Source organism: Dothidotthia symphoricarpi (assembly GCF_010015815.1).
Source record: "Dothidotthia symphoricarpi CBS 119687 unplaced genomic scaffold P153scaffold_2, whole genome shotgun sequence".
NCBI classification, from domain to species: domain Eukaryota; kingdom Fungi; phylum Ascomycota; class Dothideomycetes; order Pleosporales; family Dothidotthiaceae; genus Dothidotthia; species Dothidotthia symphoricarpi.
This window is the reverse complement of record NW_022985009.1, coordinates 595,222-621,941: the sequence shown is the minus strand read 5'-3', so window position 1 is coordinate 621,941 and position 26,720 is coordinate 595,222. Positions and strand designations below refer to the sequence as shown.

General features: G+C 50.2%; 9 protein-coding genes across 9 annotated transcripts; 5 read left to right on the top strand and 4 right to left on the bottom strand.

Annotated features, from left to right (window-relative positions):
* Positions 1–3,659: 3,659 nt before the first annotated feature.
* Positions 3,660–5,984, bottom strand: P153DRAFT_392530 (uncharacterized protein). The gene is made up of 2 exons (XM_033671156.1): positions 5,415–5,984; positions 3,660–5,363 (listed from the first exon to the last, which is right to left on the bottom strand). Exons 1-2 carry the CDS (start codon positions 5,639–5,641, stop codon positions 4,136–4,138), a joined length of 1,455 nt encoding a protein of 484 aa, XP_033528292.1. The 5' UTR covers positions 5,642–5,984; the 3' UTR covers positions 3,660–4,135.
* A 4,088-nt stretch (positions 5,985–10,072) lies between these two features.
* Positions 10,073–11,292, bottom strand: P153DRAFT_353131 (uncharacterized protein; the record flags this gene model as incomplete). The annotated part of the gene is made up of 3 exons (XM_033666418.1): positions 10,073–10,282; positions 10,602–11,119; positions 11,187–11,292. The coding sequence occupies 3 exons, from the start codon at positions 11,290–11,292 to the stop codon at positions 10,073–10,075; spliced, it is 834 nt and encodes a 277-aa protein (XP_033528291.1).
* A 623-nt stretch (positions 11,293–11,915) lies between these two features.
* On the bottom strand, positions 11,916–14,021 carry P153DRAFT_362937 (diacylglycerol O-acyltransferas-like protein 2B). The gene is made up of 2 exons (XM_033667256.1): positions 13,259–14,021; positions 11,916–13,209 (listed from the first exon to the last, which is right to left on the bottom strand). Exons 1-2 carry the CDS (start codon positions 13,885–13,887, stop codon positions 12,195–12,197), a joined length of 1,644 nt encoding a protein of 547 aa, XP_033528290.1. The 5' UTR covers positions 13,888–14,021; the 3' UTR covers positions 11,916–12,194.
* Positions 14,022–14,281: 260 nt separating this feature from the next.
* On the top strand, positions 14,282–15,515 carry P153DRAFT_372434 (uncharacterized protein; the record flags this gene model as incomplete). Its single annotated transcript, XM_033669395.1, has 2 exons — positions 14,282–14,837; positions 14,896–15,515. 2 exons carry the CDS (start codon positions 14,282–14,284, stop codon positions 15,513–15,515), a joined length of 1,176 nt encoding a protein of 391 aa, XP_033528289.1.
* A 424-nt stretch (positions 15,516–15,939) lies between these two features.
* Positions 15,940–17,265, top strand: P153DRAFT_281296 (uncharacterized protein; the record flags this gene model as incomplete). The annotated part of the gene is made up of 1 exon (XM_033663134.1): positions 15,940–17,265. A coding segment is annotated over one exon (1,326 nt), but the record flags the coding sequence as incomplete, so codon positions are not given.
* A 36-nt stretch (positions 17,266–17,301) lies between these two features.
* P153DRAFT_274048 (uncharacterized protein) lies at positions 17,302–17,616 on the top strand (the record flags this gene model as incomplete). The annotated part of the gene is made up of 1 exon (XM_033662925.1): positions 17,302–17,616. A coding segment is annotated over one exon (315 nt), but the record flags the coding sequence as incomplete, so codon positions are not given.
* Positions 17,617–19,422: 1,806 nt separating this feature from the next.
* P153DRAFT_372433 (carbohydrate esterase family 5 protein) lies at positions 19,423–20,340 on the top strand (the record flags this gene model as incomplete). Its single annotated transcript, XM_033669394.1, has 4 exons — positions 19,423–19,881; positions 19,940–20,057; positions 20,110–20,203; positions 20,253–20,340. 4 exons carry the CDS (start codon positions 19,423–19,425, stop codon positions 20,338–20,340), a joined length of 759 nt encoding a protein of 252 aa, XP_033528286.1.
* Positions 20,341–21,220: 880 nt separating this feature from the next.
* P153DRAFT_281032 (cytochrome P450 monooxygenase-like protein) lies at positions 21,221–22,931 on the bottom strand (the record flags this gene model as incomplete). Its single annotated transcript, XM_033663117.1, has 4 exons — positions 21,221–21,386; positions 21,443–21,867; positions 21,920–22,629; positions 22,682–22,931. 4 exons carry the CDS (start codon positions 22,929–22,931, stop codon positions 21,221–21,223), a joined length of 1,551 nt encoding a protein of 516 aa, XP_033528285.1.
* Positions 22,932–24,393: 1,462 nt separating this feature from the next.
* Positions 24,394–26,063, top strand: P153DRAFT_419727 (uncharacterized protein; the record flags this gene model as incomplete). Its single annotated transcript, XM_033672204.1, has 7 exons — positions 24,394–24,854; positions 24,914–24,970; positions 25,038–25,066; positions 25,124–25,523; positions 25,573–25,590; positions 25,648–25,892; positions 25,944–26,063. The coding sequence occupies exons 1-7, from the start codon at positions 24,647–24,649 to the stop codon at positions 26,061–26,063; spliced, it is 1,077 nt and encodes a 358-aa protein (XP_033528284.1). The 5' UTR covers positions 24,394–24,646.
* Between the last annotated feature and the right edge of the window lie 657 nt (positions 26,064–26,720).

The following is a 26,720-nucleotide window of genomic DNA, read 5'->3' as shown; positions in this document are numbered from 1 at the left end:
ACCGTTCTGGGTGGTCGGTAATCGCTGCCGATGTGGGCCTCTCCATGGAGTGGCTGATGGCTAGGACATGTTCCAACGTAGCAGTAGAGATCGTGTGCTAAGTATCAAGGTGGCTGATTGATGCACGTGCTTTGACAGCGATTGTGCAGCATTACGCTCGGGTCGATTGGTGGCGTCAGCAGATATTTTATTTTTTGTCTTGCGCTCCGCCATTCTCAATAGGTACACGGCACATTGCAGACGCTAGCGACCACCAGATCTGGGATATCCATTTTCACACCCCGCAACAAAAAAGGTTACAACCTTTTGATGTGTTCGAAGGTTGGGTCCATCATGGAACCTTGGTATGGCGAGTTTCAATGTACAGGTAAAGAGGGTTGTTACTTGACAACCCAACCTCCACATTTAATTCCCTTGAGGCTGGGTGTACAAGAAGCAAATTGCACACCGTTTTCAGCGACGCTGTACGTGATCCGTGGAGTACCTCGATTTTGCGCACAGATGTGTTGACGATGGATAGCCCCCTGTTACAAGATCCAGGGGGTCGTATCTTCTACACACATCAGCTCAATCAAACGAAGGGGGTACACCCTTTGTGTTCACGACCCACCTACTCTATCGAGCAAGGAGGATGCATATCAAGATACCCGACATCTCACAGGTTGCATCCGCATCTGTGCGATCAGATTCGGATCTCTGTTTCCGATGGTCTCGGACTGTTGTGCCGGGGGCGTTTGTTCTTGACTTTAAGTACCCATTAGCCCGGCAGGACGGTTCCTGAGCCCGCCACGGTTCACTAATCACTTTCAAACACCTTCCACATTCCTGCACCCTCGTCGGTTTTCGACTAATCCTCATCGCGCGTGATTCAATAGGGTTGAAGTACGGAATGAGCCTTTAAGCTGTAAAAGTTCCGCAACCCTTGGCATGGGACACTCGTATCCACATCGCTTCCTTCCCAAACGGGAAAATATTACGACGAGCCCCAGCTACGCCTCAGCGAGACGATTGTCATGTGCACCAATCAAAGACAGAGCTCCTTGCTCTAGATCCCTTGAGTGGTTATGTTCCTTTTTCCACCGCGTGGCCTTTCAACATGTCGTTCGGGAATACGTTGTGCGGAATCACAGCAATAGGAAACAATCCCGGTGAGCGACATGATAAGGTCATCGGTAACCAACAAGCTACACATATTTCGTACATACCTTGTGGCTGCCGTACAACGTGAAGCCAGATCGACGAACCTAAGCACATACTCGATTTAAAAGTCGTACAAGAACACCAGTGTATTATGTTCCATATCGGTGCTGCTATTTGGACTGCCATACACTTAGTTCTATTTGCACTTAGACCAGTAACATCAGCGGTATTGTCTGAATACGACCTTGTTCTCTGCAGAGCTCGGACGCTGCCAAGATCAAATACAGAGAGCATTGTCGAGGGTCTGCAGTCGCATGGATCTCCAAATTGGTATCAGCATCATCGGTAATGAGATGTCAATCGTAGTGACCATTAATGAGTCCTCGACTTGAACGGACCGGAGAATAGCATATATTGTTAAAGTTTTCAATTACCATGACACCATCTTGTTCCTGTACAGTCAAATCCATAGGCCGCGGAAACCACTAGCTATGGGTACCCGGCGTACGCTGCCTCGGGATACTGTATCATAAGGGTCGAGCACGTGCTAGTGATTCGGATCCTTGTCCACCGATTCGGGCCTTGTGCGGATTTAAAGCAGGTGAAACAACGAGGAAACACTTTTACAAGTAGAGATGTTCCCGCCCTTGGATGGCTAGATCGGGTCTCACGGGGTTGTTAGACTTGCCTGTAACTTGATGAACACTGGCAACAAGTCCGTCAGGCATGCAGCACGAAAACTACATGGGATACTGGATATGCGAGAAACATCCATCAAACGGAGAAGCGCTCAAGGTACCACAGAGTACGGATACTAACTTCAGCGCTCACAAATTCGAGAGCCATCGTTGAGGAGATTGTGCGCAACCCACGACTTCTCGGATCGACGACGTACCGAGTCACGACCAGAAACTGGGAGCGGATGCGGAAGCGGACGCGGAACGAAACAAAGCACTCGGCCCCCATGAACTTCTCCTGAGAAATTCACAACCCAACGGACGATGCCGCCGACGATCCTGATTCTCTGCTCTTGCTCTCATGCTGGATACGTGGCCTCAGTCTCAAAACAATCGGATATCATCCGGCCGTTGAATGTCGCATGCTAGCCCATTAATTACTCAGAACGTCATCAGCGGCCTCCTAGGTTGCCACAGTACGAAAAGCGGATACACTAAGACTCGAGTGGGGTTTCCTCCGAGATCCTGAACTCTATCTCATCCAACGCTTTCCAGAAGAGTGGTGTGCTCCGCGATCGGCAAAGTTATATATACCCACCCTGATACCCATGGTAACGGGACCTTGATGCCGTTTTATCGAGACTTGCAAACAACTGGGGTTGGGTCAATCAGGGGTATCATCTGATGAATATGTGTCAGCTGAACTACGCCTATTTGAAAGAGGCGGTGCAAGCCAATGTTACACTTTAGACTAGACAACAAACCGCAACCTCTATTGAAAGACTCTAATTTTTGTCAAAAGAGGACTTTCCAACTACTAGCGATGTTCATCGGTTTTATGATTTACTTTGATAAGGAGGCTTCAGTCTTGATCTTTCATGTGGGGTGGTGAATTGTATCATCTTCAGAGAATCCGGACCAACGCGACGAAACAGTGATAGCAGGTAGAGAGTGTAATCGAACATTGAGTCCCGCTTCCACAAACTTTTGCAACTATAGCAAGCTAGGTTAGCTTTAATCTGCTAACCTCGCCACCTTTCCTATCATCGAGATTTGAAGTACATCTGCGGCTTGTGATGGCGAATAGCGCGACCATCTGGGACGTTTCGAAAACGGGCGCCGAGTTGGGGCAAGAGTATCGCGCTGACATCATTACCGACAGCATGGGTATGTGGTATCGTATGATGATGTTGATCATTACCTTCGCCACAGTTGGGACGCTCAAAAGTATCAGCCCACTTGTTCAATCGATCCCATTGGTCACAACGCTCCGACGATTGCAGAAGTTGGAATACAACAGAGAACTTGCACAAATTTGCTGATCCACGACGGAGCGCTCCCGCCCCCAACACTACAATTGCCGCCCCGATACCCTTCCTAGCAGCATGCGATCCAAGGGGCCGCGCAAGTGACGGCAGAATGCTAGGACTATTCCCGACCCTCTTGGTTCGTCGGTTGGAATTCAAATAAACGACATCCATGATGCAACGATCTTTACACCTCCCTTTTGCCGTGGCCAGCGTTAGCGATTAGTTATCATTTCAATGGTTCGTTCGTGGACACATGGTGATCAAAGCTAAGACGGAGCTATGCGAAGCTAGCGCAAGGTCATGACATGAGGGCGTCACGTAGAGTGCCGTACCGAGCCGCTTTGACGCTGGCCCTTGCGTTTGGTTGCAGACGACGGGCGGCCTTACTATTGGATGCGTTATTCAACATCTGCTGCTCGCTCCGAGGGGCCCTTACTCCTAGGTAGGTAGGAGTGGACTCGACTGGTATCACAGGAAGGAGTTCGCGATTGTGAGCTCGAAGATGACACCAAATTGTGAATCCATGCAATGAAACTGAAGATGCTGGGATGTAATAATGTCATCGAATGTACAAAAACGTGTAGCTGGAACCCCGTTTGCTATCGAACAACACATCGGAGCGTAGCTCTTTGAAGAATTAGAGGAATAACATGATATAAAAAAGCTAGATGCTGATACATGTAAAGCGTACAATCGTGGTATGATGAGAACAAATGCCGAACGCCTCAAAGATACATTGGTCCTAGCGACGCGAGAAAGATCAGATTGGAAACGCCGGTTCGTGGTACATTCTTCTCTTTTGAGGCTCGTTCAGCCAATAAAACACCATGCTCAAAGGAGAAACTTCAAACTCCAAAGGTGGAGTGGCATAATGGCAGCGATAGGGGTATAATGTATGTCCTTGTTGAGCTAACATCAACGGCAATTCAAAATGCAAATGCAATGTCGTGTGCGGGAGTAGAAGATGTGTCGAAGAATTCTGTGGTCTGAGCCTCGATATTGGCGTGCTCAAGCAGGGGTGGGAGGGCGAACGGGCGGTGCCGTAGACTTTGAGTCAAAGGTTACTTTCCGTAATTTCGATGTGGTCGGCTGGTCCTCCTCATGAGGGATGTCAGACTTGCGCTTGTTGGATAACGTCTCTGTATGGTTGCCGTTGTGTGACACGAACTCCGTGTCTTTGCTATGAATATCGTCGGGAGAAGCAATTGACGAAGGACTGGTAGGTGGTATATAACCCTCTCGTGGAATGCAGTGACTATGGTGCCATTTCCATTGATCATAAGCAGCATCAGCTTTCAGGCGATGGTCTCGCAATTGGGCGATCAAGTTGTGACTTGTCATAGATAGCTCATGACCCGTTTCTGCTGGTGAAGCTCGACGAAATTGTTCAATGTTTGGCAGGGGCCTCCTCCATGCCTCGTTGCATCCATGGCAACGTTCCACGGAAGACTCTCCTTCTTTCTGTCGAGATTGAGACTGTTGGCTGTCTGTCGACTGAAGCGTAGCGTTGAAGAGTTTGATCGACGGTTCCTCGGTGGGCGCTGGCTGTTCTTGGGAAGTAGGTGATGGCTCACTAGCAGCAGTTGGAGCAGATGCGGGTGTCGCAGGCGCAGCGTCCTGACGGTGTTTTTGCGAAGACGGCATATTTTCAGAAGTATAGTTTGCAGCGAACCTGACATTATATCGCCCTTGTCGTGCAGGGGGAGCGACGGGAGCAGTTGTGTTATTATTGTTGTTACCATTGATATGGTCGTGGGGAGAAGATGGACGCATGGTCTTAGCCGCAGGTCTGATATCAACGACAGCAGTTTGATCTCCTGGATACTCGTGTGTCCTAGGGAAGGGCAAGGGATTCTGCGAAGTTGAAGACAGAGATGTGGAATGATTTCTTTGTGAATGATGTGGACCTGAGTGTGAGTTTGTCTGATGTGATTGAAGAATGACTGCAGTGAGAGTAGGAGAAGAGTGAGTGCTCGAATGGGAATGGGGCCGTGGACTAGGCTGACGATGAGCGCTCCTCGGGCTTCGAATGGAAGAAGAAAAAGTGAAATCTGGTGATGGAAGTACAGCTGAGTCTTGGCGTGGTGCGCTGATTGGTGTCTGCGTGTGTGCTGCATCCTGCATCAGACAAACTTCAGACGTCGACGCGGAGCCGCGAGGCATTGCGGCCTGAGGCGCCGAGTAACGCTGGAACTGGCGCCCTGGGGCCATTGCTGGTACGCTCAATTCGGGAAGGCTATGGACAGCGTGAGTATGCTTTTTCGCAGGCTGTCTCGCGTTCACATACTTGGGCTGGGTACTCGCGTGATTCTCAATCATCCAGAGCGGTCGCTCAGCAATTGCGGGGGCACTTGGAGCGGGCGCAGTAGAAGGCGTGTTACGCAGAATGGATTCAGAGTCGCCGATGCGTTCGTACGAGGGTATCGTGTCGATCGCCGCTGCCGAAGACGACGAGAACAGCTCCGAGAAGCGCGGTAGCGCGCGGTGAGGCCAATCGCTCCCCATGACAAGCATACGAGGCTAAGTGTTTGCACTTTGCATAAACCGAGCGGATGGCGATGATATGTAGGCGGGAGAGAGGTGAGCGTCGTTTCCCAGGCCCGCCAACTTGTCTCACAGCGATAATATGAAGACAGGAAGGGAGACTGAGGTTGGGGTTGTACAGAGGAAAGGCGAAGGGGTCTACGCACCCACAACTTGTGTCTCTCTCCACGCGGCGCAGAAGGATGAACCCAACCCAGTCACTAGGTTCGATGGGGCGGCATCTCATTCGTCAAGAGGGCTCGAGAGGCTCGAAGCCGTGCTAATTCGTGTCATGCATCAAAAGGCCTCGCGCGGAAGCGCTAAGTGCGCCGAGTGCCTCACACAAGGTCTTATGCGTCTAGCGAGGACATGCAGAAAAGACGCAAGCTATGCTGACTAAGCCCCGACCCTGCACAGGCCATCATCGCTCACCATTCGTCGATGGATGGTGTGACACAAATCCTGAAAGCAATAACATCCTCTCGGCTAAGCGTATTACTTGCATGCTGCAGCCAAGTGGAGAGGCGAGGGCATATAAGTTTGGCAGTACCGTCGTCAATCTTGCAAGGATTATTCATGCATTTCGCTGTAAGGAGCGAGAGAGTCGTTGTCCGAACAGGATCCTCACCTGCTTCCGGCGCTAGGTCGACAGATAGAGTAAGATCAATAAAAAGCGTTCACACCGCTTAGTATGTTACTGTGGCGACTTCTTGTTTGGGTAGGACTTTTGACGACGGCTATGATCCCGACGGCGAACCGGGATGCTGAAACGCAACGTTGAAAAGCGGCTCGCGGGAGGGGGCCCTATTCGATCCGGGAGCGAGGGCCAGTGCGCATGTCACTTCTGCCGGTGCGTCGACAACCTAAGCCGTAGTGCTCTGCAGGGCGAGCTGTGCGTGCAGAAGGTCGTTGCGGGGAAGAGGGGAGACAGGGATAATTGTGGCGAAGAGCAAACTTGCCTGCACGCTGTAATGCCGGTAATCGTGCGATAACTTCTGGTTAGCCCCCTTTGTCCTCTGTGTTGGCAATTCCACACCATTGCTGGACCCTTTAACAATAGTGCAGTGAGAAGACGGAGCGGAGTCCCGACTTTTGAGACGAGGAGATGTTGAGTGGAGTAACGAAAGCGACGTTACGATGGGTGTGCACTGACTAAGCCGACCGCCAACTAACGCCGGACTAATCAGCTGGGTAGCTGGTCAGGCTGATCAACTTTGACCACTGCTCCTCTCAAGAATGCTATGTGAAAACGCTCTTGCCAACATGTGCATGGTAAACTGAACGTAAAGGCTTGATTGGATATCAAGGTCATTTTCTCGTTAATTTACGGAGTCTATAGCTCGTTACCGTCGTGCAATACGCGCCTTGGTTTACGATATTTATTCGTAATGTGGCTTTGTATCATTCAAATCTGATATATCTGACCGAGTTTTATAGGCCTTGTCTCTTGTTCGTTCGTCATTAATCACCGTGTCGTTGAATGACAAATATCAAAATCTTCCGACTGTCAATCTCCATACGCTTATGTCGACTACATTTGTTCATTTATCTAATATCGTATGTCTTTTGCCCCCAGTACAAAATACACAGCAGTTGATTATCTTATTATAACCACAAAGGGGACGTCGGCTTGGAAACCTCTACTCGTAAAAGACAAGCTTTTACTTGAGAGTGTTACGCTCTTCGTCCAGTCCAGGCGTTATGCATTGGTGTGAAGTTACACTGCCATGCTAGCGGGAAGTGGTCCAGACTGTATCCTAGCGTTATAGCCGCGGATGTCTCCCTGTGCCACATACTTTGAGATGTTTGTGAGTCAGGTGTACATCACTGTTGTTTCTGCCTGCGGAAGGATCGATCCTGCCGGATTTTCTCGAGACGATATTCTAACGGCACGGGAACACCACGGCCTCTCTGACCAGAGCTCTTCTCGTAGCGTAGCACAGAAACGCTATTACGGTGCACAAACGCATTACTTCGAGATCCGACTGTCTATGGTATAGTTCGACAAGATTGCTTTAGTGGAAGCCATGTTCCCACATACGGCCCTTTCATGGCGCGACTATGTCGACTATTTTCGTCTTCTGCACCCCTGAAAGATTGTATGTGAAATTTCCTCTGATGCGAGTACGCATCTTCCCGGTCTCTTGTGGATCAGCATACCTCACGAGTCAGATAAGCTGGCGGTTGCTAGGATAATCCACATCAAAATGGATGGTTGTAACAACTAAACCCAGGATGATCGTCTCGTTCAACCCTGCAGTCGAAGAAGCACGCGATACCAGGGAAGCTGGAACAAGCCAGGTTCCAGGTTTATTCGTCAGTCTTGTCGCTTACTTATATCGTTGATGGCTGGATCAGGGCGAGTAGGGTAGTTCTTACTCATCCCCACCGACACGTCTTTCAAAGTTACAAACTCTAAAAGGGTAACTTAAACGATTTAGCTGTACGATGATAAGCAACGGTATTTAGTCCGTGGCCGAGGTTGTGTTGTGCAAAGAGTCCCCTTTGGAAATAACAGGTCATCGGTATCAGCTCATCTTTAACTTCACTCGTTGGTAGCCATTGATCATTCGTCCCTGTCTCGAGACCCAAACTCCGCCTGTTTCCACCATCATGTCATGCACTAGCTTCTCGGAGCTGCGTTTTCCCCAAAGCGTTGCTTTTCCCAATCTTGGTTCTTGCTACGACAGACGACCGGGCCTCGTACAGAGTGTTCTTTATCCATAATCGTACTGTAGTGATCATATCATAGACATGGAGTGTAAGATCCAGCTTGCAAGATCTTCGGCCTGGAAATCTTTGGCGCTGGGACCGTTGGTCCTGCCGATCTAACCACCATCATCGATGTGATATCCCCTTCGGTCGATGTGCTGCTAAATTATAGGGATACTCCATTTCTAAGCACGAATTCCATGTGCATAGACCATACGCACGGAGACATGTAGTCCAGTCTGGTAAGAGAAGCATGGACATGGATAATACGAGTGCATGTTTGACTGGGAAAGACCTGTCGAAGCTTATCGTTGTCCAAGCACGGCACCGTTTACTACTACCTGTTAACCAACCACTAGGTAGAAGCCTACTCGAGTTATCCTTCGCCTAACCCGGACCACAAACCTCTATTGATGGTTGGCCCACTGTCTCATCCCAGATCAGTGCATACACTATGCGCGCAGCGCATATCCGATCAAATATCACCGCATTTGTATTATCATACCTCTGCATCACCCTATTGGCTAGGGATGGACCTGTTTTGTATGATGTTGCTTTTCAACATATGGCTTGGAAATCGCTCACGGAATAGACCCAAGAAGCAAGGTTTGGAGTTTGTAGTAACTCAATGTTGACAGGTCACACAGCTCGATGGCAAAAGGTAACCCACGGTCCCTTGAATGAAAGAGTCAATGACCGGTAAGCATGCACGGAAGCTTCTAGCTCTTTGACAGATACAACGCTGCAGCACGGCTGTCCTGTAGACGAAGTAAGTCTGACGTCTCTGTTATAGACCATGCTTGTATCACCGTTATGCATGTATCTCAAAGCAGTCCGATCTGGACAGTTATGCAGCCTCATAAAAATGGTGACCTAACGTCACACGGATAGAACGGACCGACCATCCAAAAAAGGCCTCGAATGAGTAGAAATCGATTCCAAACATCTACCACGATGTGGTCTGTACAACAATCTTCTTGAGCGTTTCGAAACTATGTCTTCAATTTGGCGCTTGGCATGAGTACCCACAAGGCAAAAGGCATCGCGATTTGCACAGTGGAGCTTCATCTTAGATCCTAGAAACGTCCTCCACACACAGTCGGTTACGAGCCGAGACTTCCGGAACTGTCCAGGTGCATTGCCGTCGTGGTTGGCCTCTTGTTGCAACTGCACATGGCCTATCGAAGAAATCACGCACGCGGTCTGACTGCTAAAAGCAGGGTACATTGGCCCCTTCCGGTTCCTTCGAAAAAGGATTCAGAAAACAAGGACCGTGCTACGCACGGCCTTCCTACAAACCGGAAGGGGCCGAGTGGAGGCTGCGGGTTGATAGACTTGCGAGTCCGAGTACGACGAGCAGAGCGATGCAGCTTGAGGGGTGGCGCAGACTACTGGCGGACGTAATTTGGGGAAGCTATATGTTTGAATTGGAGATATAATAAGTCGCAGACGATCGTCGATCATTGATCTATTCGAACGACGTTCAGAGCTGTATCGATGCACAGTGTTGTTGCGAGCCTATACGTACCCAGTTTTCCTATACATGGGTTTACCATCTCACCAAACAATCCAAACCGATTCCAGTGATCGTCAAAAACCTGGATAGTGGCGTTTCCCACAGCGAGACCTATCTCCGTACCAACATCGGACGCAAACTGGGAATGAATCTGTCGTCAAATTAGTGTGTGCCCTCTGACCAATAAGTTATACCTATCGCGGTAGAAACATAAAGCCACCATACACCCGACTATCTCCATTACCCTTGGTGGCTTGCCAAATGCTTGTGTACCGTCCTGTTATGACGCCGATCTGCGTTCCATTGGTACTCTGCAAGATATTGATCACATCACTCCCGTTGTTCCATGCTTGGATTACCGCAGCAGCAGCGCCGCCAAAGCAGGCATATGTGGGCGTGTAGTCCTGATGATTGGGCGTCAGACTCAGGAGGGCGCCCATTTAGGATTCGACATATTGTGACCACTGGGAAGCCAACCGTCTGTCCGGCGGATGGCGGTCACGGGGCGCCATGAATTTCAATACGCTTTGGAGTCTCAGCTTGCAATTGCGGCATTTGCCATCGCATAGTTGAGTTGCAGGTAGAACTTTGCGGGCGTAAAAACGTCTTTCGACTAACGGTTACCAATAACGTTACGCGCGAAGCGGCGTCATTGTATGGGGGAAGATTCCCGCCAGAAGTAGGCTGTCTCGGTGTTGTAAGCCGAACGTACCGTTGACTTACGTTCGCCCTGAGTCTTGACGTAGTTGAGAATCTCCTCGTAGCCTGTAGAATTGACTGAGGGGGGGCCGAGGCTCGGAAGCGCGTCACATCACCGAGTCCACCAAAAGTGCGGAGATAACGAGCTTGTGCTGTATCTGGAGCGACGAAGGTTGAGCCAGGAGTTCGCTGATATACGCTTGAAGTGCCCGATTTGAAGACATAGTTGACAAGATTGTTTAGTCGATCGTCTTGTCTGACGGCTGTGACTTTGATGGCTGCCCTGCGCCCGATGGCTGCTGCGCGCCAACACTTGTCGTCTATCTCGTCGATGCCAATAAGGCTCACAATGTCCTGAGCCGACTTGAAGATGTTACCAAAGTTGCGTGTACTATGGAAGACCCCAGTCAAGCTATCGTGGGCGGCATGTGATACGGCCAGCTGCTGAGACGCAAGGAGCTCGTTCTTGCTTTCCGGAGCACTAACGTATACAGCCGCTTGAACGATGGCTTCAAACCATCCAGAGGGCGGGAATGGGAGGCCTCCAATCCGGGAGTTATTGGGGAGGAGACCGGATTAATTGACCCTGGCATGGTTAGCGCCGCAAACCGGTTACAAGTTGGATCGAGCTATACCAGTAGTGTACAATGTCGCCAGAATACTGGGGGTTTGCAGTAGTGGCGCTAAGCGCTAGCAGTAGTCCTGGTTCTTTCATTATGAAGATAAGACAACAACAGATCAAACACGAGCTGTGCAGGCCACCAAGAGGCTGGGCAGCTAGAAGTCTTTATACGCAAGAGTTAGCTCTGTATCACCTTTGGGGCTTGTGTATTCTTCGTGTCCGGACAGAGGTACATGCACGGTCACCAAGCCACTACATAGCGACATTTATCGATTTTGACGACGTTAGCGAGACTTGGGTGTTAGTCCTCTGTACCTTCCACTGAGGAAGCTGCTTGGCGAGCGCCGTCTGTATTCTATCTGCCAATCAGAACCTCGTTGTATGGGTATGCTCCGACGAATCATGCTCCATTTATGAGGTATGGACTATGACTTTATTATTGTCATGATAACAATATGCTGTATACCTGTCATGCTAAACTCTTGGGAATTAATGAACTGTTATAGACGAACCTAGCTCGGAGAAGAGAGGAAATCATTTGGAGAAGGATAAGGAAAAAGCAGATTGATCTGCACTTTTGAACATACATAACCGCGGCGTTTTGCTTACTGAGTTTATTTCTTATTTTCTCTCCTGGTTTCCTCTCTCTCATATACACTCTTCTATCCACACTTTCTTGCCTGCACTCTTTCATATACACTTTCTCTTATACACACTCTCTTATACACACTCTCTTATACACACTCTCTTATACACACTCTCTTATACACACTCTCTTATACACACTCTTACAATTTCTCTCCTTTTCTCTCTCACTTTCTGCCCAACGGGAAATGATAGAATGTGCAAGAGTAGCAAAGTACCATTCATGGACAAGTTAAGAATGGCATTGTACAACTTTTCCTAGTAACAAAATATCTATCCGTACCCAAACTCGCTAAAACAAACCCAAAACAACCAGACAAATAAAAGGAATACATGACTAGTATCCAAGTCTACTCGACAATCTCCAACTCAGCCACCCTATGCTTGGCAAACATATCCTTGTGGTCATTCCAGAGGCGCATCAACTCGGTGACGTACTTTTCATGGACCTCGTCCATGTATTCCATATCGGGATGTCTATTCTGGACGACTCTGATGGGTCGTCCAACAACAATGTTCATGGGCCTGCGATAGGGCATCATGCCGACATCGTAGTTAAAGATGCCTCTGGCGTGGAAGATGGGGATGGTGAAGCCCATGAATTTCTTGACGAGCATCTGGAACTTGTGGATGTAGGGGTGCGACTCGGTGTCGAGCTGGTCGTAGACGTCGTTTTCGCCGAATGCGAGGACGGGGACGAGGTCGGCGCCGGTGCGGATGGCCATCTTGACGAAGCCCTTGCGGCGGCGCAGGACGAGGCGGATCCTGCCGGGGCGTGCGTCGAGGGACTCGCGAGCGCCGCCGACGACAATGGTGATGGCGCGGCCCATGCCCTCGCCGTTGTGGCCGCCCTTGGACAGGATGTTCTCGCACGACTCGCGCGAGACCGAGGCCATGCCCAGGCGCAGGGCGTACTCGCGGTAGATGGGGTAGCGAAAGTTGGAGTCGAGCGTCAGCAGGGCGTTTGTGATGCCCGGGAAGAGCTGAGAGAAGCCCAGGGCCTCGGTGGCAAAGGCGGCAAAGGCGCCGTGGGAGATGATGCCGTGGGGGTGGTAGCCGAAGATGTACTTGCGCGTGGGCTCCAGCTCCTGCGAGCGGTGCAGGCGCGCGGGGAAGTACGAGGCGAAGAGCGACCACACGGGCAGGCGGCGGATGCGCTCGCTGCGGAACGACAGCTCGCCCGACTGCCCGGCGTTGGAGAAGAGGCAGTAGACGGTGTAGGGCAGCAGGATGGGCCACAGCAGCGGGATGCTGCACAGGAAGAAGAAGATGGCGAGGCCGCCGGCGATGCTGAGCGTGTGCATCAGCACGGCGAGCGTCTGCAGGCGGCGCTGGAGGGGCACGTTCATGGGCGCGAAGCGGATCCTGTGCGCGTCAGTGGGAGTTGGCGTGGCTGCATGGGCCGTCGACGTACTTGCTCGTGTGCCAGCCGGCGCCCGCCTGCCGCCCCGACTTGAGCTGCGAGTTGCGGCGCTGGACGCCGTCGATGCGCGCCACCTTCAGCACGTCGGCGGGCGGCGCCAGGCTCGTCAGCGCGTCGCCGTGGCCGTTGGTGTGGCGCTCGTACACGTCGCGGTCCAGCAGCGCGCCTTGCTTGCGGCCGACGGAGCCCACGGAGCTGCGCGACATCTTGCGGCGGTGGCCTCGACTGGGGCTCCTCGGCGAGGCGTCCAGGCCCATGCCCTCGAGCGACTCTCGGTCGTCCGTGTCCGACATGTAGTCGGCGCCATTGCTCCTGCTCTCGTTGAATTTGTGCTTGGTGCTGTCGTGCGCGCCGTCCGTGTGTTCGACATGTGACTCTGGCGCGAGCGCGTCTTCGGCCGCGTCGGCGTACGACTTGGGTGCCAGGTCGTGGGCAGCGCGCTCGTCCGGCGCAGACGGCTCTGGGTTCAGCGACATGGCTGGCGGCGGCGGGGCGGGGTCGGGGTCGAGGTAGGTAGAGGTCGGCGTGGTAGGAGGGGTCGGGGGCGGGCGTGTGCTATGGGGACATTGTGGGTTTCGACATTTGTTGAGAGAGACGAGCTGCCTGTCGCTCTTTCCCATGCGTCAATCTGCCAACGCGAACATGACATCACATTTTCGCCTGCCGCCCCATCCGGAGCGAGCCTCGGGTGTCATGGCACGTGAAGCAATCGAGCAACCGACACACGGTTGGATGTGAGACGCGTCGAGACACGGTCACGGCAGATGCTGCACATTGCACTGTCGCCGTGTCTGTTCTGTCCAGACGCGAGCAACTTCCCTTTCGTATTCCCGGATGCAGACTAGTGCCTGTGGCGTCTCACCCGCTTGCCTCTCCCCCATTCCGTACATCGAGAACATGCTCTGCGCCGTCGACATGGTGCACTTGGGAAGTCACTCTCTAACTTGGGAAGTCACTCTCTAGCTTGGGAAGTCACTCTCTGTCGCGTACTTCGAGTACCATAACTCCCCCATCATGTCCCTCCAAGCAACCCCAGCCCGTTCGTCACGCATCACAAAGACCCGCAGAACAAGTGCATCTGCAGCACTGGGACTGAAGCGAGCCCTCTCCTCGCCATCATCAGCACGCCCTCGAAAGAGGCTATCACTGCCCTCTGAAAAGTCTGTTCCATGCAATGACGACGACCAGCTAGACGACACAGGTGTGATAGCTTCTCTTGCCACCGATCTCAATTTCCGTGATGTGCCCCAGTACATGGAGTACATCCGCAACAATATGTTCAGCGACATGCCTGAGAAAGCAGGCATGAACTCGACGCGGATTGCACAAGTCCTGAACTACCAAAGACGTATGCCACCTTTCGTCACTATATCTCATGTCGATGCACTGAGCACGTCGTCTACCAAGGTTGAACGAGAGATTGCTGAGCTTGCGCAAGCCGGCATCGTGAGGAGAGTGACGATTCCCAATCGAGGTGTTGGTGCTGCAGCTGTAGGAGATGGTGTCGCCCTGGTCAGAGAATGGCAGAGCCTCGCGCATGCACACGGGGTACTTTCTGACCATCTCAAGAGTGGGTGCTTGTCGCAGTTAGTGCGGTGGTTGAGAATACGTTGATGACCATCACACAGACAAGTACATCGCCCTGATGGACACAAATCCAACCTCGTCAACAATCCCTGGCATAGCACTCACTCCACCTGAAATCTCCGCACTGAGTGCTGCGGGCTTCTTGACCTCTTCTCCTGCAACGAACAATCACTCATCCTTCTTCGCAGCCCCCGGAGCCAGTTCTCTTACTTCGATATCCACATCTGGCTCTCGCCATGCAGCAGGCTCCCTGAACGCGGTAGGTGGTATCTCAGGCACCCACCACATGCACGGAGGCACTTCCCTCTCCAGCCGTCCCATCACCTCCACAACGTCCTTCAACTTCTCCCTCCCAAACACCGGCACCTACACCAAGCTTCTGAGCGAGGCGCGCACTCACTTCTCAAACATACTGAAGAAGACAAAGTTCAAGGAAGCGCCGCTGGACATGTTACATGAACGATGGGACGGCGGAGCAGGGGCCACCGATAGAACGTCTGCCCGAGGCGACTTCAAAGGCGTGCTGCCAGGACGCACGAAAAAGTGGAAACAGTTCTATGGTATGCGGTTTGAGTGGATCCTCGAGGAGTGTGTAGGCGCGGGACTCGTGGAGCTTTTCGAGACGGGGAGTGTAGGGAGAGGTGTGCGGTTGACGACATAGCTGCCTCAACCGATTGGGATGATATGTGGGTATCGACATCTTTTGCACAACAAGGCTGTTACACACACCTGAACCCCGCATTCCTACATCTCTTTCTTCCAATTCAAGCTAGAGCTGTGTCTACCGCTGGAGTACGGCGTAGGACAGGTGCATGATTATCTCGACGCGCCGAGTTTGGCTGCGTTTATGATGTGGCACAGCCTTCAAGGGCCATGCTTCGGCCAGTGAAAACCCTTGCATGCAACCCGACATAAGCGCTCTGTTGGGCTTTGCATGCAGATACGCGTTAAGAGGCGTGTTGTGTTCTCGGCGCTAACTTGGAACGCGACACCCTCGATTTCACTTATGAACGACTTGTGCCAGTTATTTACTACCTTGAACTGCCTTCTTTCGTAACATACCTTCATTTCCCACCGCACTCACTATGCCGAAGCAACAACCCACAACCCAATACCACCATTATATCCCGCAGTTTCTATTGAGCCGCTTCTCCCATAGCGGGATCTTGGAGGAAAATGGGGACGGTCGAAAGAGATGGCCGGAGAAGATGCTGAGTGCTGCCAGCCTTGACGAAGATTCCCCCAAGATTGTTGAGGTGCGAGTAAGGAAAACATTTGGAGAGCAGGACATGTACAAAGACGAGTTCGCGTCAAAAGACCAGATGCGAATTGAAAAGGCGCTCGGCAGAATTGAAGCACGCGCCGGTCAGATCATTAAGAAAGCGGTTGACGCTTATGAAAATGGGCACGGAACAGTTGTGCTATTGCGGCTAGAGAAGGACATTCTTCGCAAATTCCAATTTGTTATGAAATATCGCAGCCCGATTTTCTTCAAGAGGTTCAATCACCAGACAGCCGATGGGTACAACTCCAATGACCGTACTCCATTCCTGGAGTACATGAAAAGCAAGAACTTCAAACGGCCGCTCGATGTCTGGTTCCATGATTTGATGGCCATCATCGATGAACCCATGGATCCTGCTGGGAACTGGATCACGAAGCTTGCAGACCGCATATTCCCCGGAGATGCCCTATGGATTTTCACCAACGTCCGATTAATGCATCTCGCTTTTGTCACGCCTTCAAACGAAAGTGAAGAATTCATACTCACTGGCAATGCCTTCGGCATTCACGAAGGACCGGTCAGTTGTTCAGCGAACCGTAGAACCGGGGAATTGACCATAACAATGTATACCGAGTTTCATATACTGAATGTCATCTCCCCGAAGCTGATGATGCTTCTGCGGTCGAACTTGATGCCCGAGCCATTTGAAGACAAGGATGAGAGTGTTCGGAAGCAGCGAGAGGCTGAACTCAACTTTCATGCCGCAATGCATCTTGACCCGGAACATGCCAGGTCGCTACTTGCAGATCTGCCCGTAGCAAAGGCTCGGAACTCCTACACTGTAGTGAAGAAAGGATGCATTCTTCTCGCGAAAGGTGCGGATGGTGTTCCACGTGCCCGCGATACATTTACCTTCTCTTTCTTTCGCCTTGAGAGTCGACATGCCCAAATGTTGAACGCAGTGATGCTAGATCAGGCTCACAATACCAAGCTTATCGTGTTCAACTCAAAATCCGCGCTCAGGAAAGCCCTCGAGTTTTACCTCAGTATGCCAACCCAGGCCAATGGGATGTTCAGTATGAAAACCATCAGCGAACTACCAGACGATCCAATGTTGATTTTGTTCCGAAAGCTGGAGCAAGTGGCACGCCTTCTGGGATCGGATGTGAAAGCGAAATATCATATTGATCCGCTTGTAGATGATGCCTATCTCGACAACCCCATAGCTGTGGTCCTGAAAACATATACGCCTGAGGGCCAGGATGTGCCAAACGAGATGGTAGCTACGCTCATGGTTATCCTGGTTAAGATATTGGAGAGACAAGAGCTCACTATCAGGATAAAAAACTTGCTCAACAATATTACGGGAAGAGATGGTAGTCCATGTTTCCCGGAGCTTGTCTTTGCTTTCGTTCAACAGGCGAACTCGTCTATTCTGAATCAACATACGAGAGATCTGCCACTGGTGCCCCTTCATATGTGGAGAACAGTATGGGCGTTGTTGGTTGAGATGGCCATACACTCATCGAATACGGACGTGACTGATGACATGCAGATGCTAAGGCACTTTTTTGCGGGAAGAGCTTCTCAAGCATCTGTGCGCCTTTCCACAGCCCTTTCGTCTGCAAAGGATACTTCTACGTCTACTTTGGAACGGGCCCATCCTAGAAACCAGGGTGACGTTGCGTCGCATGCTCAAGTGCTTTCAGAGAAAGTTCAAGACGACTGTACGTTTTCGAGAGAAGACACGAACACAGTACGTGAAGAGGTGGACAATCGAAGTAATGGAAAACAGACGGTCGATGGAGTGAACTCGAACGAAGAGGATCGAACTCAACACGCTAAGAGGCGGGATAGTTGTGTTTCGGGTGTTCCTTTATCGACGACAAATTACAGGGAAGCCAGGCCTACAGATGGACTGATGGATACTTATACGCAGGAAGCTTTAGGCTTACTTCTCCTTGTATTTGTTGCTTGGTTGCTAAGTAGTGGAAGTTGAAAGGATAGAATGTATTCAGGGTTCTGATATGGCGGGAAAAGAAATGTAAGAGGTATTCGTCCAGTCCGATAACATATTGCATGTAAACGTGATGGTTGTATCACACATGTGGGTGGAAATGAATTGGATTATGTGGTTCCTTGTTACTACCTCTGGGCACTATTCAATCGGGGCGATTACAATCGGACCGAAATAGATTGGTACGGTTCAGGAGACTGGACAAGAGGGGAACTAAAAGGGCTCCGTCTTGACCCCTGTCCATGTAAGACCTTTTAGGAAGTAAATCCTAGAAAGTGGATAATGGTATAGTAGCTCCACCATCCTGATACTCAACCATCACACAAAACCTACACTCTCCGACACGGAATCCCTGGACCAAAAGAGAATAGCGCCTTGGTGTCGGAGTTCAACCCCGATTTCCAACCTTGCAGTGTCGATCTTAGGTTCACCACTCCTCAACAACGGCTGCAGGCTTGCTTCTTCAGACTCAAGACCAGAGATTGCTTTGCGTTGGGAAATGCACCTTCGTCTTTAATCCTGACAGAAAGAAACCACTGGCATCTTCCAATGCTGGAAACTCGACGATGATGCAAACGTAAGTGTGTGGAGTATCATGCGGGGACATATGCGGGGAAATGGCAGCGCGTAATATATTCCCGTTCATAGTCAACGCCACAGCAGCAAATCAGAGTTGTATCCAACACCACGACACCAAGTCAGGCCCCGGCCCACATGATACCAGAGTTCTCCTGCAGCTCGTATCATCGATCACAGCGCCTCGGTTGCGATATATCTATATCCTTGCATCGACCAACGAATCGAATACAGGCGGATTCGCACGTTGCCGGTGATCGATGTTGCTTTGTGTGATCGGCTGTATTTATATAATGTATACCCACGTGTTCATGGTGGTATACAGTTGACTAACGTCAACAAGAAGGTCAAGATTCAACACCATCACGAGAGCCGGAGTCACGACTCGAATGAGCATTGACCCAGTAGCCTCCGATTCGCTCGGACGCGGTATATATTGCTGCTGTGAGGCTTTCACAAAAGAGGTCAACACCGGGAAGTGCTCGATAGTAATCATTGGACGAATGCTCCCGTAGAGTGAACCAATACAGGTGGGCCATTGTCTCATGAGTTAACAGTACTGCAGGATACGAAGGGCGTCGAAAGCAGTTTGTTGATGTAAATGAGTTAAGCGGCGAGGAGTTAGACGGGTCACCATGATCGAAAACATTGGCAGAAGATATAAAAGCAACTCAGTGCCCCCTCTTCATCATCACTCACTTTACAAATACGGAGCAAACAGTACTGGTAGCTTGCCATCAATAAATCAGGATGAAGACTTTCGTTTCATTCGCAGTCCTCTTGACCACGGCTCTCTCAGCACCAGCGCCAGCGCCAGTAACAGCAGCAGAAGGAGTCAGTTTTCCGATCACTGATCTTCTCGGCACCGATCTTACCATCAAAGAATACACCCAACAACTTGAAGACGCTCAAAGAGTCGAAGAGTTTACCTTGACCAAGCGACAATATGGCGGCGACACTTACAATCAGCTCACTGACGGAACCGCATGTCGCGCGGTGACAGTCATCTGGGCACGCGGCACTACTCAGGAAGGAAACGTCGGAACACCAGACTCAGAAGGCCCGACTTTCTTCAACAATCTGGCTAGCAGACTTGGAGGCACCAGCCGATTGGCAATCCAAGGCGTGACCTACCCAGCCAGCATCGCGGGATTCCTAGCGGGAGGCGATGCAGCTGGATCTACCACCATGTACAATCTGATTAACACCGTTAGTTATGCCGTACATGTATATCGTATTGATCCTGTAAAGCTAATGCATTGTCTAGGCGGCGTCAAAATGTCCGTCGACAAAGATCGTGGTCTCGGGATATAGTCAGGGTGCCCAGTTGGTGCATACCGCAACACAAAGGCTTTCGGCAGCGGTTGCCGCAAGGGTTAGCGCCGGTAGGTCATAGTCCACATCACTCGTTCAATATCTCAGCTGATCACTATATAGTTGTTACCTTTGGGGACGCAGATAGAGACGAGACTTTCGGAAGCGTCGCGGCATCCAAGATCCTCATCATCTGCCATGATGGCGATAATATCTGGTGAGCTGCCAGGCTACACATGAATAGACTAGAAGCTGACCGTAACCAGTGATAACGGTATCATCATCACTCCAGCACATAGAAATTATGAGATTGATGCACCTGCTGCCGCGGCGTTTGTGGCTACAAAAGTCTGAACAGCGGAGGATCGTTTTCGTTTGGTTGTTCTCGGTGGGTGAACGGAAAGATGTTCTCTCTGGCTTTGGTCCATGTCACCATTCTGAGGTGTTTCCAGTTGCGTCTTACGAATTGGATATTTGTGAGCCAGTTGAAACCGTCGCTGTAACATTTGCTACCTCATTACAGATGCTTCGACACATCAGGTGCGTTTTGTTAAGGCAGAATGCGAGCCGTGAGAATTTCCTGTCTAGACCTAGATATGGAATTCAGAAACGCTGGCATAAATTCCAGTGCTTGTATAGTGAGACTGGTATACCCTCGACATCCAGTCAACTGATATAAGCTGTGAGAAATGTCATTGAGTTGTTAGAGTGACGTCGAATAGACGACAAATACCTTCTACGCCACTCCTATACCCTCTATCAATGGTCGAAACATGTTTAAGTTTATAGTTGTAGTCTAAGGTCATAAAAAGGTGATCATGACCAGCAAAATCGAGCTTTTGTACCAGCAATTAACATTTGTCAACACTAGTACGATCTGGAGTGTTAGCATATGCATACAAATCTCGCACTAAGCTAGGAATATGAAACCTTCATATTGTCAGCCTCGGTCAAGGGCGTACGCAGTATTATACTTCAAAGTCATACATATGATATGTTGCTTGGATCCATATCGTTTCCATGTAACCAAGTCTAAAAGGACAAAACGTTGATGAGGGTGTTCCAGTAAACGACAACTAATAAGAACTTAGAATCTTACATTGAACTAAACACCTTGAAAGTGATGCGGGGACTGAAATTTATGGAGAGTTATTCTGCTGGCATTGTCATCCTTGGGAAATTCCTTCCGCCATCACCCCATGTCCTGTCAGTCAACGAAGAAAAGTTCGATCGACTAGTCAATAGCGATTCGAACTGAGATAGAGCCCTTCTTCGTTTGCAAGACAATGAGATCATGATCGTATGAGATGTCCTCTACAGTGGTATCGACAAGACGAGCCCTTGGGATAACTCGGAAAGCCACGAGAGCCGCCATGAGGTATAATTCGCAGTATGCCAAACTGGGAAGTTTGTCAGCGTTGCTTCTCACGTTGCGATCGGATCTCATTTCACTTACTTCTCCCCAATGCACGAACGACTCCCTTTGCCAAACGAAATGAGTTTCTTCTGCAGTTGGTAGTTCGGCTGCCCATCCACAAGCCATCTCTCTGGGAGAAAATCGTCAGGGGTTGGGAACAGATCTTTGTTCCAGTGATTGATCATAGATGTCATTCCAATAGGTGTTCCTCTTGGAATGATGAAGTCGACTTTATGCTCCAAACTTTTATAGTGTAGGTCTTCGTCTCGAGCGATGCGAGCCGATCTGTGAGAGACGCCGGGCATCATGCGCAGACATTCTTGGAAGATGGCCCAGAAGTAGGGTCGTTTCTCGAGTTCGACCCACTTCAGTTGCGAAGGGTCAACGCCGTCGAGATCTTTCATGAGACGGGCATAAATTTCAGGCTTAGCGAGGACCCAGTAGGTGAAGACGGTGAGGGTGGCCTGTGTTACTCTAGTCAGCTCTTTCGGTCATCAGATGGGAGAGATAACTCACAGCAGTTGTCTCAGTACCTGCCAGTAGGAAGTTGAAGCCCTCGCCAGAGAGATAGTACATGTTCTTCTCTTCTTCTCGTACCGATTTTGACTCCATTATCTCAGCAAAAACCCTGCCGTTCTCGGGATGCCTCAGGGCAGCTTTGATATAATTCGGAATCACAACGTTCATCTGCCTCATGACAGCTTTGATGTCCTCACCCATGTAGTCGGCCAACAACGGTATGACCTGCGCCATTTTCCTACCCAAGGCGTTGTGCCTCATCATGTATGCACTCTGGAAGAAAGACTTGACCCAAGTCGCGAAGTTAGGCTCCCAGCCCTCTTGCGCAATGAAGCCCATAGGTTCACCAAACGCATATTGCGATATGACATCCGCAGTGAAGCAGTTGAATGCCTCCTTGACATCAAAAGCGCCCTTGCCAGCCGATTTCATCATCTTGGTTACAGTCAGATGGGCGAAATCATGCACTTCGCCCTCCAATTTCAGCATTTGCTGGCGCGAGAAGAACTTGGAAAAGGCGCCTCTTTTCAAGCGGTGCTGATCATGGTCGACAGTTGAGAAACCAGTGACTGAGACAGGGCCCGCACCACCTGTATTCAATTGATGGTACCATTTGTCGCGAACTCTTCCTGGGCCAGCGTAGATCTCGTCTGTAAACGCAGGGTCTGAGCAGTGGAGTTCGTCGGGGTTGATTCTGACGATCGGACCTTAGTATCGAGTCAGCTTGATTTGGGGCATGGGTTTGTTGACCAAATGTACCATATTGTTCATGCATACGAGCTATGACCTTGCCGTAACGTCCATGGAGCCACCAGTCGTGGTAAGCCTCATACAGGTACGAGCAAGCTGCAATCTTTGGACCAGGAAAGCGGGAAAGCGGATGGAAGGACGAGATATTGTACAACGCGATTGAGATGCGGTAGCCAACCCACAAAGCAACGATATATACAACATTCGACAACGACAGCGCAGCCATGAGGCTGTTCACAAGGGCCGATTTGGACTCCATGTTGAGCACAGTGTAAAGTCTGACACAGCACGAACTGCGCAAAGGCAAGAGAACTTGTGAGATGGTTTAGCGAGCCGCAGACACACAGGTGACGCGGACTCTAGAACTGTTCACAGAAGAATGGACAACGTGATCTATTCTGCCGGATTTGATAGCGTGTTGATGCGGCAGTGGACTTTTAGTGGAGCACAACCTCGGCCATATCTTCCCAGAGCAATTAGACAAGTTCGTATTGGTAGGCGGAGTCATCCTGGTTCACAACGGCTCACTGATCGGCATATGCCGCTATCAATATCTCACGCGGGAGATACTTCGATAAGGCATATTGACGTGTAGACCAGATACATTTTCTTGATCTTAACGGAGTCGCAATGTTACGCCTTACGGCCCGAGCCCGTACCTAATATGCTGTCAGTTATGTTCCGAGCTCACGCAGAGGCGGTGTGTAGCCCCACTCATCCGTGAGATTGGGTTGCATCTACTCGTGGCGAGTCATGACTGAAACCAAGGCGTACCATGTCCCGGTCGCACGACCGACTTGAAGCCGCAAGCTGGCAGGGGTATGTGAGATGTCACAGCAGGACTAACTTCAGCAAGCTTAACCAGTCTACAACCGGAGTTAAGGCCTCATTTTGTCAGTGTTGCCCACATTTAATGCTGAGTATTGCTACTAAACAACCACGAATAGCATGAATGGTATGGTTTCATGAGATTGACGTCTGAGAGTATTGGGGGTGGGCGAACCACCTAGAAGCACCGAACAGAGGAGCCTCCAGCGACGGTGGCACAATAAAGCCTTCCAAGAAAAACGTGGGGAGCAATGCTAAGATGCTCATTGGGTGACCAAAACGCCGAAAATCCCGACGGCAAGGTCGGCCGGGTCGTTGGTCCCCGCCCAAGCGAACCACGCGATTGACGGATGAATTTGAAATCCCCCACGCACTGCAACTGATGCTTTCGTAAGGTAGAGTTTTCAATCACATGAAGATTAGTGTTGCCAAATCTGCCAGACTTGATGTGTCGATCGAGGAAAAGCACCTCCCGTCACGTCACTGTACTCACATCTGATCTTGGCGTATGCACGTTCGATGCGATCCCCTGCGCAGCAGCCCCCTCCCGTTCTGTCGGAAAGAACGGAAGTAAGACTGTTCTCCACATCCTCATCCACCAATAGAACGCATCGATATAGATGTTCCTCAAAGTCAACTTGAATGGCTAGTCTACAGGAGCTTAAGTACCAACTATCTACCAAGATGTCTGCAAGATATCGCGGTAGTCTAGTGTTGTTGAGCTCATCCTAGAATCTGCGCTACTTCGGTGTTATGTGACATACCCAGAACTCATGACTTTCCGCATCCATCGAGATATGACCTGACTAGTTCGGCCCGTCCGATGCAACGTGTGGAGAGGGGGTAACACTCTCGGTTCGATGCATCCACAATGTCGAAACCTCACACTTGACCTGAAGATGAACCGTGTGAAGCTCATCAACTCCTCGATGCAATACGTTGACCACTCATCAAGTCGTCACAGAAGCGGCTCGGGAGAAAGAGTACAACAGTGTCGATCGCGTTTCCAACAAGACTGAGTACCTGCCAGGGCCGGATTCAAGCCTCTTCTTTCGGGTAGTGGTCCCCCTATTTCTAAAAACATCTTATATCCGCCCGCCGTGCGATCCATTTCGCTATAGTTTTTTTGGTTGTTTGTTCACGTCTATGTTTGCTATGGAATTACGCCCTCTGCCTATGACCGACGGCGCACGGAAGACGCTCATAGCAATTTCCGCATTATGGGTTGTCTTTGCGGTTGTGGTGATATTGCGAGTTCTCGGTCGATTTCGAGGAGTTGGTATGGGCGCAGATGATGTGTTGTCTATGGTAGCTCTGGTCTTGTCCGGTAGCACAATCGGACTCAACGTTGCAGGTCAGTACTTGCCATAATCGGAGCAACAGCAAGATGGCCTTACTGATGGTTTATCGAAGTCTTCAGCAATGGCGTTGGCTATAATTTCGATCCCGCTTCCGACATGTTTTCCAAGTGTAAGTCAACCCTGATACTATTGTTGGACATGCCGGCCAGATGTAACCAAACTAACTTGTGATACAGTGACAAATAATTTACCGTTCATCATGCAGGTATGTTTGGCACTTTGTGCAGAGCTCAGGGCCTCGCTGATCCAATACGCATTCCAGATCACCTTCGCCTTCACCCTGATTTATATCTGGTGCCTTGCAGCCCTTAAGATGAGTCAGCTCGCACTTTACATGCGAGTGTTTTCATTGCAGTTGCGCAACTGGGTATATGGCATCGGGGCTATAGTCCTCACCTGGGCTATATGTTTCAATTTTGTCTTCATCTTCCTGTGCGATCCAATACCGCAGCAGTGGACGATGGATCGCATTGGAAAATGCGTGGACCAGATCCTGGTGCTCAAGTGCCTCATCATCACGAATCTCGTCACTGATCTTATGATCTTCCTCTTACCTATTCGTGCTGTTTGGCAGTTGCAGATGCGCAAGACGGAGAAGTTCGCTGTTCTGGCTTGCTTTGGACTTGGCCTTGCGTGCTGCGTCATTTCCCTCGCTAGATTCAGTACGTTCAGCCTCTGCGATACCTGACATCTTAACTGACTTAACTACAGTCCAGATATACACAATCGGTAGGCTATACAACAGAACCTCAATATCTCTGAATTGAAAAAACTTACACTCTCTAGATCTCATTGGAAACCTAACCGGTACATCGCTTACGACATTCATGCTCTGTACTGTGGAGCTCATGTTAGCTGGTCTTTGCATCAACATTCCTCTGCTCCGTCCATTCTACAAGCGCTGGAGAGCAAAGTACAAGTCCTCTTCTGATGGTTCTGGAGGACACGAGTCTGGAAAAGTGTCGTTGAGGAAAGGGCACTTGGTGCCCCCGCAGGCTAGACAAGACAACTACATGGCCTGGATCGAATTGGTAAGCTCGTTCCCAGTCTTCGCGTGCCGAGATAGCACTGACATATTGCAGGACGACAAAGAACGCACGATGATTACACAACATGACGCAGGCTCTGAAACCAAGCTCACCTCTGAAGCACCCGACGTTGCGATTCACGTATCTAGAGATTGGGCGATCACTCGTGTTTGATAAATTTGATATATTATGGTCTTCAACCATATGCGTATTCTCAGAACCCATTTGATACCTATCATTCCGAACACCACACTGTTCAGGATGTGATTGGTGATCGAACAGCTGTGATGGGCTGTGCTGAAATCAGATGCTTGTGATAGAATTGAAAGAGAATTCTCAAACGAAGCAAACATATATATCGGAAAGCTCTGTCGAGTTGACCTGACTTATCCGGTTGTCGAATATGTCCAGTCTCAGATCCAACCTAAGCCTACATTTGTTGTGGAAGTCCTGTCTGAGATATGGTCCTACGCACCCGTCAGCGCACATATTGCGTCAAATATGCTAACTCTTCACCCCTAGCCAGCATTGCATTCGACATGACATCTCAGGAAAGCCAAATTTGACTGCCTAAGTCGCAGTGTCACATTCTAAATGAAATGTGGCAAATCGAAGGAGGTATATAGACTACTATATAGGGCAGTGTGGTCATTCCGAGCATGGTTGATAATCGTTTCGTACACTATGAGGAAGGGAACAGATCGATCGTGACTAGGGCCAGCCGTCTCAACACAATAGGGCATCTCGAAAGCAGATTTTGATGACATTTGAATATTGTTAGAGAACTATCTTCACCATCGTCTCATATTGTCATCGCCTAGAGAGCGACCC